Here is a 13,706-nt window from a genome sequence, read left to right as displayed (position 1 = left end):
GCCCCGCCGCGGGGACAGCCCGAGTCAGGCGCCGCGGGGGCAGCCCCGCGGCGGGCGGGCCTTCCACACCAGGCCTGGGCGGCGCAGAGCCCGTCGCTGTGGCAACGGGGTCCTTCCCTGAGCGCGGCGCACAACATGGCGGCGCCCCTGCTGAGCGCGGCGCTTCGCGGGGCCCGCGGCGGACGGAGCTTCGGCACGGCCGGTGAGAGACGGGAGAACCAGGGGAGCCCCGAAACCCGCCGGGGAAGGAGGGGGGCGAATGGGAGAATGCTCTCGGACGGCTGTGTCCCGAGCTCCAGGCCCTGTCACTGGTGGTGTCCCCCCAGGTTCAGTACTGGGCCCAGGGTTGTTTCATTTATTCATCAATTGGATGAGGGGTCGATGCCTCCTCAGCAAGTTCGCTGATGGCACAAAGCTGGGAGGGATGGCCGATAGCCCAGAGTGCTGTGAGCCCTTCAGAGGGACCCGGACAGGCTGCAAAGAAGGGCAGAGAGGAACTGTCTGAAGTTCAACAAAGGCAAGTGCAGGGTCCTGCACCTGCGCAGGAACAACCCCAGGCACCAGCACAGGCCGGGACTCACGGGCTGGAAAAGCAGCTCTGTGGGGAAGGAGCTGGGGGTCCTGGTGGCCAACGAGCTGTCCGTGACCAGCACTGTGCCCCAGGGGACAAGAAGGTCACTGGTGTCCCGGGGTGCGTCAGGAAGAGCATTTGCAGCAGTTCAGGGAGCGATGCTGCCCCTCTGCTCAGCCCTGGCGAGGCCTCCCCTGGAGCAGCGTCCAGTTCTGGGCTCCTCGGGATGAGAGAGACACGGAGCTCTTGGAGAGGGTCCCATGGAGGGCCACAAAGATGATTTGGGGACTGGAGCATCTCTGTCCTGGGGAAAGGCTGAGGGAGCTGGGGTCAGAGGGGCCCTCGGCCCTGTCTGTCCCTGTCTGCAGGGAGGGGGCAGAGCAGGGACCAGGCTCTGCTCCGTGAGGCCCAGCCATGGCACAAGAGGCCACGGACACAAAGCGATGCCCAGGAAATCCCATCTGGACACGAGGCAGAATTTCTTCCCTGTGCAGTGACCAAGCCCTGAACAGATTGTCCAGAGAGGGTGTGGAGTCTCCCTCACTGGAGATATTCCAGAGCCATCTGGACACAATCCTGTGCCCTGTGCTCTGGGATGACCCTGCTGGAGCAGCGAGGTGGGACCAGATCACTGAGGTCCCTCCCAGCCTCACCCACCCTGTGACTCCATGACGGTGGTTGTGGGAGGTGGGGATGGTTCCCACCCTGTCTGTGCTCTGCCCATCCCAGGCTCGTTTCTCTCCCTCTGAACCCCGAACCCCTCGGGATCTCTGTTGCCCTCCAGCTGTGCTCTGGAAGAGGGCAGCCCCGCTGGGGCCGATGCCCAACGAGGACCTGGACATCGAGAACTTGGAGACGCTGGAGAAGTACCGGAGCTTCAGGCGGTACCTGCGGCTGGCAGAGCAGGAGAGCAGGAAACCACACTGGTGGAACACCTACCACAAACACACCAACCCCCCTGCAGGTAGCCAGGGAACATGGGTTTGTCCCCAAACCAGCCTGTGAGGAGCTGGTGAGGTGCTCTGGCACAGGGTCCCATGTACAAGTTGCCAGAGTGCAAATGTCTCCAGGAAGAAGGGGTGGCAGTTTTCCAGAGGGAGGGAGGCTGGCCCGGATGTGCCAAAAGGCACAGAGCAAAGAAGTGATTCCTTGGAGCCCCAGTGGTGCCACAGGGAGCAGACAAGGACCCAGAGCTTCAGGCCTGCAGCAGATAACAGAGCTGGGCTGCTCAGCGGCTGGAATGGGAGGGCCATGGGGAAGGAGGAGCAGGAGCGTGGAGGTGCAGAGGGGACAGAATCAAGTCCTGATTGTCCTCTCAAGTCTTTTCTAGAGGGAGGTGTCCCTGTCCATGGCAGGGGTTAGAAGTGGATGGTCTTTAAGGTCCTTCCCAACCCAGACCCTTCTGTGATCCTGATCTCTGGAAGTCTGTGTGTCTCAGACATTTCACAGGGGTTTGTGTTTGGGTGGTTTGAGTGCTCACATGTTTCACCTCCTCTCTTTTCACCCCTCCCTGAAGAGCCCCAGACAGACATCGGCCTGCCACGTGAGAAGCTGTCACGGGCAAAGGAGATCAAGGAGAGAAAGAGGATCCTGAGGGAGAACCGCCGGAATGCTGAGATGGAACGAGCAGCACGGCTCCAGACTGGTCAGTGCCCCAGCACCTCCCTTCCTGCTCCAGCTGCCCCAGCTCTCCAGCAGCTGCCTCTGCATCCTCCCTCTCTCCTTGCAGTGCTCATTCCCCTCGACGACGTCAGGGCTGAGTGGGAGAGGACCAGTGGCCCGTTCCACAAGCAGCGCGTGGCTGAGCACTGCGGGGTGTTCCGGGACCTGTTCAAGGGGGCCACCTTCACCCCCTGGGTTGCCCTGAGGGTGCACTACAGCCAGGAGGACGAGCACCTCGTGCCAGTCTACTATGGGAACATGGTGACTCCGTCAGAGGTGCGTGGGGGGAGCTGGGAACAACCTGGAGCCCCTGGGAAGCCTGGAAGTTTCTGCCAGATGCTTCCAACAGGCATGGCTCATTCCAGGGGGTGCCTTTTACAAGGGCATTTCCTCTGTGCTGAAGGAAACTATTTTATGGATGCAATAGGGACAGAGATTGCAGGTTGTCTGCCAGGAGGCTGATGGTTATTTATGCCCTGGGGCTCTCCAGGTGGATTCCTCAGTGGTCTGGCAGTGCCCAGTCTGTGTTGTGTCTGAGCCTTGCCCAGACACAGTTCATGGAAGCTGTTGTGTGTGTGATTTACATTCTCTTTATGTTGCTCTTTTAGGCTTCCAGTCCCCCTGCAGTGTCATACGAGGCAGACAAAGGTTCCCTCTGGACCTTGTTGCTCACAAATCCAGGTGAGCAGAGAGTTCTTTCAAGGAACACATTTAAACTGGGTTGTTTCACTCAGCTTTTGGTTAACTCCTGATTCTCTTGGCTGCACAGTCAGAGATGATGAAGACTGGAAGTGTTCAAGGCCAGGTTGGAGCAACCTGGTCTAGTGGAAAGTGTCCCAGCCCATGGCGAGCTTTAAGGTCCCTTCCAGTCCAAACCATTCTGCAATTCTGGGATGTCATATCTGCTAGGTACCTATGGAGGAAGGATTGTAGCCTCCCCAAATCTGTAGCAGTTGAGAGAGGGGATGGTGACACAACAGGACCTGTGTCATACTCTAGAGGAAACAATTCTGACTCCCGTCTTTTGTTCACCTCCAAACTCCTCTCCCTGGGCAATCTGCCTGGAAGGCAGCTTTGCTGACATTGTTCATCCTGAGAAACCAAGGCACAGTGAGGCATGCAGCTGCCCAAGAAGATTTCAAGAATCCTGGAATTAGATCTGCAGAGTGCTTCGCTCCTCTTTTTAAACTCAGTCCTATAGGAATGAGTTCCTTTTCCACTAGGGAAGGAATGCTGGGAGGTCTTGAGCTGCTCCCTCTGGTCAAAGCAGGTTTGGGCCTTCTGACTTTGGGGTCAATGGTGGCACCAGGGTGTCCCTAAGTCACCTTTCTGTGTTGTGTGTTGGCAGATGGACATTTGAGGGATGCAGACTCGGAGTACCTCCACTGGCTGGTGTGAGTACATCAGAGCCACGTGCTCTGTGCTTGTGGAGTGGGCAGAAACTCCTCCAGCAGCTCAGAACCAGTGGCTTTCCCTGGTGGTCCTGCCATCAGCTCCTTTAGCCCCACGTTCTGGCTCCTGCTAAAGGTGCAGGAGTTCCAGATGTTGCTGCTGTTTGGCATTCCAGTCACTGGGTGGGATTTTTCCTCTGATGAAAGCAATCTCTGCTATCTGTTCCTTTATCAAATGGGGCAGAAACCACATCACAGCATGGCAGAGTAATTTGCAGTCTTGCATGAATCTGCTGGAGGGAAATGAGTGTAAATGTGTTTGTGTTCAGGACCAACATCCCAGGCAGTGACATCAAGTCTGGTAAGGAGGTGTGCCATTACCTGCCCCCCTTCCCTGCCATGGGGACGGGCTACCACCGCTTCATCTTCCTGCTCTTCAAGCAACGCGGTCCCATCGACTTCAGCCAGGACGCTCGGCCGACGCCGTGGTAATTCCTCTGCTCACGTGCTGGGCTTGGCTGCTGCTGCTTCTGGGGTTCATGTGCCTGTCTCTGCAGTAGGGGAGCAGCTCCTGTCACTCTGTAGGGTTCTCCAGGGTTGCTTTGAGTTTGTGTGTCCTCTGCAGCCACAATCCCAGCACTGCAGAGTCCTGTTGCTACAGAACAGGCTGTTAGAGAGTGGTTTGTCGTGCACAGAGCTGGAGACACTGGGAGATTTCCTTTTAGTGGCTTCCTTTTCCACCTCTTTCATATGCTCTGGGGTGATATGGAGCAGGGTACTGCTGCAAGGAGAGGTTCACCTGGTGCTTGTGTCTTGTTTCCAGCTACAGCTTGAAGATGAGAACCTTTAGAACATTTGACTTCTACAGAAAGCATGAGGATGCCATGACCCCGGCAGGGCTGGCATTTTTCCAGTGTCAGTGGGACAGCTCTGTCACTTCCACCTTCCATCAGCTGCTCAGTAAGGAATGGGGATGCTGGAGGAGGGGGTCTGTGGGTGGGACATGGCCCTGGGGCTGCAGGGCTCTCACTTGGTCTTGGCACTTGTCCAGGATCAGCACAGAATAAGCCTACCTGAGCCATCCTCCTCCAAGCTAATGGCAGCCTGAGGGACCAACCCCTAAAAGGCTGTTTGGATGAGGATTTTAAAATAACTCCTCTGGTGTGTTTGAGCAGCCCTGGTCCTGTGTGGGTAAAGGGGGCTGTGGGGTTCAGATGTGAGCCCTCCTGCTGACCCTGTCACCCCTTTGCAGACATGAGGGAGCCGGTGTTCGAGTTTGTGCGGCCGCCCCCGTACCACCCTCCCCAGGTGAAGTTCCCTCGCCACCAGCCCCTGAGGTACCTGGACAGGTACCGAGACACACAGGAGCCCACCTATGGCATTTACTAGGAGCTGGCCCCCTCTGGTCCGTGGGATGCTGGCTCCTGGATTTCCTGCACTCCCCTCAGTGCCTCAGGAGGGAAATGACAAAGTCTCAGCCCCTCAGCTCCCAGTTCCCCTGTGCTGGGAGCCGGCATTGGATGCTCATAGGGCTGGCAGCTGTGTGGTCAAGAGGCTGCTTAACGAGAATGTTCAGAGTGAATCCATGGCCAGGGTGAAACCCTGCTCCTGATTCTGCAGCAGAGCTGAGCAGTGGCTGGCAGGTTGCATCTCCCCAGAGATGCCCTGCCTTGCTTCCCTGCAGGGATCACAGTTCTCCTTTTGCCTGGAACAAACAGAGCCAGACCAGCCTGGATTTCCTCCTCTCGCAATGCTGCGGTTCAGGACTGTGTCAGATTTTATTTGTGCAGTCCTCCTGGAGAGATGAGTCTGATTAAACACTCTATGAGCAGTGCTGGCATATGTGTCTTCATTGGGAAGAACGTGTTACCCTGGCCAGTTGGCACAGAGCTGGGGAGCTCAGCAGGATGCAGGGGAGTTGAGCAGCCCTTCCCCTGGCCGGAGTCACTTCCCTTCTGGGATGTTGTACTTCGGGAAGAGTGTGGCTGCACAGGTGGTAAACCTGCACAAAGTCGGTGTTTGTGGAGGTGGCTTCAGCTGCCCAAGCACACAGACCTCAGCCTCCTTCCCCTCTCTCCCTGGACAGGACATGCCTGGTGTGGGCAGGTGGAGCAGAAGCAGAGCTGCTGCTGGTGGTGGCCTGGCACTGCTGCTGCCGATCCTGTTCCCAGGCCTTGGAGAGCCTCTGCTCTCTGCTGTGCTCCACTGTGCATCCCCTGTTCGCATGAACCCCCAAATACCAACACGTTCTGCTGCTACAGCTGCCTCTGCCCAGCTCTGGTTCCCAGTGACTTTCCTTCTGTCAGGAAATGGGAGCCTTCAGCAAACAGCTGAGATTGGGCTGAAGTGACCCCGTGCTGCCTATGCTCAGGGTTGATACCAGTTACCCCAGAGCTCCTTGAACTCCCCTCCCATCCTGAAGGGTTCTGGGGTCTGGTTTAAGCTGGGATGAGTGCACTGGGGAGGTGCCCACAGTGGGGGCACAGGTTCCAGGCAGACACACAGGTCATGTTATGCCTCTCTGGGCTTTAAATATTTGGTCAGAATTGACAGATTGAGCCCAAAGGAATGTTTGGGGGCTGAAGCTCTGCTGGGACATGCAGGGAGTTGTGACATATCCTAAGTCCTCTCCTGTGGTTGGGGGCGTGGCTCTGAGCCTGCCTGTGGTACAGAAGCTGGTATGGATGATCCAGCAGAGACCTGCTCCCTGCTTGCCCTCACCTGTGCAGGTGAAAGGGAAGCTGCTCACGAGGGGAGGCTGCAGAGCTGCTGCAAAACCAGGCCATCCCGGCAGCGTCAGCAGCCTGGGAACGTGCGCAAGAGATAGCACGGGGGCCTGGTACAGAGATAAGGCTTGGGCTGGGAAAACTGGAACTGAACTGTGTGACAAGGAGGTGAAGGTTTGCAGTGCACAGGCACCACACTGGCCTCCGGGCAGGAGACTCCACCTGCCACCTGAGCAGGGACAGGTGGCCCAGGCGGCATCTTTATTGCGTTTCAGGCTGCCGATGTGCACAGGTGTTGCAAGGAAGTTCGTAGGAAAAGGCGTGGTGGGTGTGCATGAGGACACGGCAAACAGCAGGAGCTGTGCTTTAAAAGATGCAAGGGAAGAACAGGGCTGGTGCTGGTGTGTGTCACAGCCTTGCCGCTGCACGGGGAGGTGACACGTGGCTGCAGCAGCAGCAGTGGGTGCCTCTCTCTGTTGGTTCCCAGGCAGGAGCTCTGTACTGAGGTCTCTGTGGCAGGGGGGACTGCCCAGCCCTCAGGGACCCAGCCCTGGCAGAGCTGAGGATGCCTGGAAGTTCCCTCAAAGGGCAATGGATAAAGGAATGAAAATCCAATTGCACATCGATATACGCATGTGTTCATGGAAATACACATTGACCCCTGTCAGCCCCCTGCGTGTCTCCGTGCTGTCACTGCAGCATTCCATCCTCTCCGGAGTCTCCCACTGCGCTTCACAGCCCTCCCTCTCCACGGGGGAACAGCTCCAACCCTCCCTGTCGTCTCGTCTCCCCAGCGTGTGGCACAGCCAGCGTGACGAGGGGGCAGCCACCGGGTGTCACTTTAAGAGCGCGTCTGCTCGGGAGCCCTGCCCCGCCTCTGGGCTCAGCGTCACCCCCTCTCCATCTGCGCGCAGGAGTTTCTATTTCCCCGGCTTCTCGCCCGGATCCTGGCACAGGCAGGATGGCATCACCCATCTCGCAGAAGCTGGAGGAGAAGCTGGTGTGCTCCATCTGCCTGGAGCTGTTCAGGGTGCCCGTCACCTTGCCCTGCGGCCACAACTTCTGCAAGCGCTGCATCGGCGACCACTGGGACAAGCAAAAGCAGGCGCCCGCCGGCAGCGAGGCGAGCTACACCTGCCCCGAGTGCCGCAGGGGCTTCAAGCGGTGCCCGGAGCTGGAGAAGAATGTCACCCTGTACAGCGTGGTGGAGCTGGCACGGGACGCTGACGCGCGGGGCTCGGCCACGGGCCGGTGCGAGGTGGCCCCCGGCGAGCTGTGCCCGCAGCACGGGCGCCCGCTGGAGCTGTACTGCCAGGACGAGCGGCGCTGCATCTGCTGCGTCTGCACCGTGCGGGACTGCCAGCGGCACCGGCGGGTGCTCTTCGAGGAGGAACGAGCCAAAAAGCAGGTGGGTGACAGGGCTGGGGCCATGGGACAACAGGGGGTGTTGTGACAACTCAGGCGCAGCGCGACATCGACTTCCACCGCGCCGGGTCCTGCTGCAGGGATGCGATGTCCCTCTGTGTGCCAGAGTGCCCGCCCTCAGCTGGACATGGGGTTGGCCAGGGAAATGCCACCAGTGCCCGGCTGCTCCTTGAGAAACCAGGTGTTGTCAGCAGTAGCAGCAAGCTGGATAAATCCAGCAGCACGGGATGAACGGTGCCGTCTGTGTTTGTGACCCTCTGATCTAGAGGAAACAGCTAAAAAAGGGGTGAAAGCACAAAAAAATCACTTCTTTGTTACCCTGAAACAGAGTCCCCTTCCCGAGCCACTTCCTTCCCCATTAGCCTCGTCCTGCAGCCCTGAGAGAGTCCTGGCGGCGGAGTGGGCAGCAGTGGGCTGTTCCACAGGATGTGCAACTGGACGCGACTGGGAGAAATGACTGGATGTGACACTCAGTGCTCTGATCTAGTTGAGGGTGTTCAGTCAAAGGTTGAACTCGATGGTCTTGGAGGTCTTTTCCAACTATAATGATTCTATGTTGGTGCCTCCCTTCATAGACCCTTTTGAAAGTATCCCTGGAAAAAGCCCAGGAGGAATCGGAGAGGATTGAGCTGACAATGAAGGAGCTGGAGGTGCAAACACAGAGCATCAAGGTAATGTTGCAGCCTCCCTGTGCTGGCCTGTGGGTGGGGGCACACTGGTTCTCATGGCTCTTCCTGCCCAGGACTCCTCCGAGGAACTCAAAGCTGGGATTCAGAGCAAATTCACCCACCTGAGGAAAGCTCTGGAGGATTTCCAGTGTCGGACAGTGGCCAGTATTGAGCAGGAGCAGGTGGTGGCACTGGAGCATGTGGAGAGGAACTGGAACCTCCTGAAGGACCGCCTGGATGTCCTTGGCCAGCACAGGGAGAGGGTTCAGAGCCTGCTGGCCTGCCCTGACCACAGGACCTTCCTCCAGGTATCACTCTGGCACTGAGTCCTTCCCTTTCCTTGGGCCTGCACCCTTTTGATGACAGCAGAATCATGTTCAACCCCTTTCCCACTGGGAATGCATCCTCAGTTTGGCTCAGAGATGTGATGGGGCTGTGGAGAGGAGCTGTTTTTTGGGAGTCCCTGAAGAGTTGTGTGGGTGATGCTGGGATGCCCCTGTTGCCCAATAGGGAGACATGCACAGTCCTGTCCAGACTGGTGCATGGTGTCCGTGCGTCTGTCCGCAGGAGTTCCCCCTGCTCCCACCTCTGGAGAGCCCAGAGGCACTGGTGCCTGTGCAGTTTGATGTAGCTGCTGTGGTCAAGCCCATCTCTGAGATCCTCACCGACCTCTCCAGGCTCCTGCTGGAGGCCTCGCCTGGCTCTGTGGTCCCCCAAGTCCCCGACCCCGCTGGCCAAGGTAACCCTCCTGCTCTCAGGGGTACTGTGAAGGGTTCTGAGTCAGCCTGAAGCAGAGCCTGGCCTGTGTCACTGCTGGGGACACAGCTGCTGGGCACAGGGGGTTGGAATGGGGACGCACATTTAATGCTCAGCAGATGGAGTGGGATGAGCCCACAGGTGGCTTTCCTGTGGCCCCTCCTTGCTGGAAATGCTGAACCATGGTGGCACGTGCCTGCTCCCAGGTTTGGATACAATGGAGTTCCTCCTCCTCCTCCTCCTCCTTCTCCTCTTCTTCCCATGAAGCCAGGAAGAAAAATGGTTTTGGGTGGCATTACTCAAAATGCCCATTCCCATCCTCCACAGGCCCAGGGCATCCCCAGGAGCTGGCGGTGAAGGTTGTGGCCCCTCTCCCCAGGTGCCAGCTCCGAGCTGAGCTTCTGAAGGGTAAGGAGCACAGGGGGGCCTGGAGGGAGAAGCACCTCACTGGGGTCCCCAGCAGGAAGAGATGTCACCAAGCTGGGCTCCTTCCTGGGAGGAGGGTGGTCGTGGCTGCAGGGACAGGGGCTCCTTCCCTGGTTCTTCCAGCGTGTCTCTCTAAATGCAGAGAAGGGTGGTGTAGGGACAGGGTGGATGGGCTGGGATGGGAAAGGACTCATTAAGGGGATTAGCAGCACCAGGAAGTGCTTTCCCATGGAAACTGAGGTTGTCTGGTATTGGATCAGTCACTGCCCTGCATGGCATAGCCCCAGTCCAGAGCCCTGCCTGCAGTCATTGCTCTCTGTCCAGGGACATGACCTCAGCATTCCTAGCTACAGTCCTTCGTGTCCCCTTTCCTCCCCAGGCCCATCCCTCTCCAGTTCTTAGGAATTTCCTCTGTGCTCCTCTTCCCATCTCCTCACTGTTGGGAAGAGGGCTGGGTAATGTTCAGGCCGTGTTGGTCGTGTCACTCTTGCCAAGGAGGCAATCTCTGCCTATGGGACCTGTAGGAATTCCTTCCATCAGGCCCCACAGAACATTCTTAGGGTTATTAATAGGAAGCCCCTGTTATTTATGGGCAGCAGGCAGGAGCCCAGCCAGCTGCCAGGCCCAGGTGTTGGGGGAGGAAGGTGGGGTGCTGGTGGCCAGTGAATGCCCACAGCAGGAGCTATCACAGCCCATGCAGAGGAGAGTAACTCCCTGTAATACCATATTTGCTCACTTAACACTTGGTTTTCTCCCGCTCTCCCCATCCACACTGGTATTTTTTGGTCTTAAAACCAAGCACATCCCTCTCAAAATGGCCACAGAACCACTGTGGTCACAGTGGCCACTCGCTGATTGTTAGCTGGGTTGTGCAAGGACTGTGCAAAGCATCGTGTCTCAGTGCCTCAACAGCTATTTCTGGGCTTTTCCATTCCCTCTAGGGCAGGTGTTGCATCCTCCCTACTCCCCTTCCCCTCCAAACAGCCTGTTCCCTCCTACTTCGGGAGCCAGCCCTACAGAATTTAAACCCCATCGTTGCTGGGGGAGTGCAAAGGTCTGATGAAGTATTTCAGCCCCATCCATGTCCTTGTTCTTCCCAGACCACCACAACCTGACCTTTGATCCCAAGACAGCCAACAAGTACCTGGAGCTGTTGAAAGGTGCCCGGAAAGCCAAGCACAGCCCCAGCCCTGTCCCTGGGCTGGAGCAGGGCCCCCGCTTCGAGCCCTGGCAGGTGCTGTGCACGCAGAGCTACGGCCCCGGCCACCACTACTGGGAGGTGAAGATCTCCAGCCACTCCATCATCCTGGGGGTCACCTACCGAGGGCTCCCCCGGGAGCAGCAGCAGGGCCACAGGTTCAACATCGGGCTGGATGGGGGCTCGTGGGGGCTGCAGGTGAGGGAGGATTGTTACCTGGCCTGGCACAAGGGCCGGGCTGAGAAAATCCAGGAGCAGCTCTATAAGAACCTGGGGGTCAGCCTGGATTATGACAAGGGGCTCCTCTCCTTCTATGGCCTCGGGGAGAGGACACAGCTCATCCACTCCTTCCACAGTGTCTTCACTGAGCCGCTGTACCCCGTGTTTTGGCTGTGTGAGGGGCGAGTGGTGACGCTGTGCCAGAGGGACTGAGCCAGAGCCAGGCTGGCAAGTGCCAGGCTGGTGCCATAGTGGAGCTGCAGCTGAGGCTGTCGTGGTACAGTGGGACCTCAGTGCTGAGGCAGGTGTGGGGTGCAGTGTTTTAACGAGTTGATGAGGACAGATATGCAAATGAACCCGTTTGATTTGCATATGCAAATATCACAATAGTGACACACAGCAGGGCGGCAGGGCTGGAGCTCACTGTGGAGGCATATGTGGGCCCTGCCCCTGCAGACAGAGCGAGGGAAGGGGTGATAAGAGGGGTGAAAATATCAGGTTTTCCTCTTTCTCCTATCCTTGCCAAACCTCCCAAACCTTGGAGAAGGTTTGGGATAAGGGGGATCCCGGAGGGAGGTGTTGCTGCCACAGGATGCTCTGAAGCAATTTGGAGGGATCCCTGTGCTCCCACTGCCTTACACGCAGGCAGGTCCTGCTCCCCCAGCCCCTCTTGGTCCCCTCTTGCCACTCTCAGGCATGGCAGAGCAACTTCTCAGGGTTCTATGCTGCAGCTCTTTGTACAATGCTGCTTTTCCCAATAAAGTTCTACTTTCCAACTGGCTTAACCTTGCTGCTGGTGGGAAATGTGGGAGCAAGCAGCAGTGGGGGTGAGGGGGAGCTGGGTACCCCTGCTCTCACACCCATTCCTGCAGGGCCCCATCCTGCCCTTCTGTGTCCCCATGGGGCCTGTGACCAACCTTGGAGTGAGCAGCTGCCAGGGACTGCAATAGTTCATGCCTCAAACATTGATATAAAGTTTTGCTCATTATAACAAAAACTGTATAAAGAAGCTACCACCAAAGAAACCTCCCTGAAGATACCTGGCTGGGACTTTGGACTGTAAGTGAAGCTGCCTAGATGTTCAATTATCTCAGGCTTAGGGAAAAACAAACGAGGCTGAGGGAGAAGAATGCATCCACAAGAAAGCCAAACCCAGCAGCTGTGGGTCACCCAGCTGAGAGTCACCTCTGGCTGGATTTGGGCTGGGGGAGACCACAGCCCCCAGAAGCCAGGTTCACACCTAAACGAGGTGGGGGAAGGAGGTTTCAGGTGTAACCTCTGGTCAGAGGCACTGAACACCCATCCTCCTTTACACAAACTGGCCCAGCTGTGGAACCCTCAACCCCACATCCACGGGACATTCACATGACAGGCAGCCAAGGGGGTGTCATAATCCATCAAAGACCCCCCCCAAAGTGCCCCTCCAGAGTGATTCCTGGAGCCTGGACTGCATGTGATGCAACAAACCCAGAGTCTGTTTTAAGAGACAATGGCAAACTCCCCCTACCAGGGAGGTGCCTGGGTTTTCCTACCTGGCCTGAGCTATATTAACCCATCAGATTCTGTGCTTTTTGGGGGAGGGGAATCATCACTACCAAGAAGACCAGCTGGAGAGGATCAACAGAGCATTGTTGGGATCCACAGATGGTGATATTTTCCTTATTCTGTCTCTGTCACTCTCTTTCTGTCCCCCCCACCTATTTTCTATTTCTTTCTCTCTCTCTCTCTCTCATACTTACTATCAAATAAAACCCATATTGTCACTGGCATATGGTCTCGTTTGCACCTTCATTTGGGCAGAGGCATTTCTAAGAGCTTTAATAACCAGATCATGGCACCAGCTGGCAGCAGAGCCAGAAGGTGCTTTATTTACCATAGCATTGTGATAAGGAAACCTGGTTTCCTGCTGCTCTGCTCTGAGGTTGATTTGGCACAGAAGAAAATCTAAAGTTTTCATTGATGTTTTTCCAAGGCCGAGACCACAGGTCCAATGTTTCCTCCTGCTCCCGTGGGAATGCTGGTGAGGATTAACAGGATGAAACTGGGCGCTGCATTCAAAGGTGCTGGGGACATGAATGCCTGGGGAATGAATCACATCATTTTTTCCTTTGGGGACAAAAAGCTTAAAAGGATCAATCCCCTTCTTCAAGAACAGATGTGATTTGTTTTGTGCTTCCTCCTTCACTCGACACCTCCCCACTCCTCCCAACCCTGTCCTTGGGTGAGGCCTTGGGCCAGCATGCACCTGGGACCTTATCCAAGTCAAAAAATTGTCTGTGTATCCTGCACAGAAGGGGTCCAGAGATCTCATATTTATGGGGCAGATCTTCACTCTAAAAGCACTTCAGGGTCTCCCGTCCCTCTCTGGTGCCTGCCAGCTCCTGCCAGACCCCAGAGGAAAAGGGGACAGTGACTGAGCCGGGATGTGGGCACTGCAGCCCTTTTTGGCCATGGGGAGGGCTGATGTGGGTCCATGGACACAAGGGCTGGCAGGAGAGCACCTGCACCTATGGACTGGGGGGACTCAGGACCTTTCATGTGGCCCCAGGGTGGGGAGCAGCTCCTGGGGAGCAGTGGAATAGCAGCAGGTCCTGGGGGGGGGAAAGGAATGCTCAAGGGGAGCAGCAGACCCTTGGGAGGGGGATTGGAATGGGCTGGTGACAG

At 57.0% G+C, this 13,706-nt stretch overlaps 2 protein-coding genes across 2 annotated transcripts; both read left to right on the top strand.

Moving 5' to 3' along the window:
• The first annotated feature begins 98 nt into the window (after positions 1-98).
• Positions 99-5,458, top strand: MRPL38 (mitochondrial ribosomal protein L38). The gene is made up of 9 exons (XM_032128582.1): positions 99-202; positions 1,356-1,535; positions 2,088-2,216; positions 2,301-2,509; positions 2,842-2,914; positions 3,582-3,627; positions 3,954-4,112; positions 4,448-4,584; positions 4,877-5,458. The coding sequence occupies exons 1-9, from the start codon at positions 136-138 to the stop codon at positions 5,011-5,013; spliced, it is 1,137 nt and encodes a 378-aa protein (XP_031984473.1). The 5' UTR covers positions 99-135; the 3' UTR covers positions 5,014-5,458.
• A 1,589-nt stretch (positions 5,459-7,047) lies between these two features.
• TRIM65 (tripartite motif containing 65) lies at positions 7,048-12,151 on the top strand. The gene is made up of 6 exons (XM_032128581.1): positions 7,048-7,758; positions 8,351-8,446; positions 8,518-8,751; positions 9,011-9,182; positions 9,527-9,607; positions 10,726-12,151. The coding sequence occupies exons 1-6, from the start codon at positions 7,312-7,314 to the stop codon at positions 11,253-11,255; spliced, it is 1,560 nt and encodes a 519-aa protein (XP_031984472.1). The 5' UTR covers positions 7,048-7,311; the 3' UTR covers positions 11,256-12,151.
• The last annotated feature ends 1,555 nt before the right edge of the window (positions 12,152-13,706 follow it).

Source organism: Corvus moneduloides, chromosome 19, assembly GCF_009650955.1.
Source record: "Corvus moneduloides isolate bCorMon1 chromosome 19, bCorMon1.pri, whole genome shotgun sequence".
Classification (NCBI taxonomy): domain Eukaryota; kingdom Metazoa; phylum Chordata; class Aves; order Passeriformes; family Corvidae; genus Corvus; species Corvus moneduloides.
This window is presented reverse-complemented; position numbering and strand designations above follow the sequence as displayed.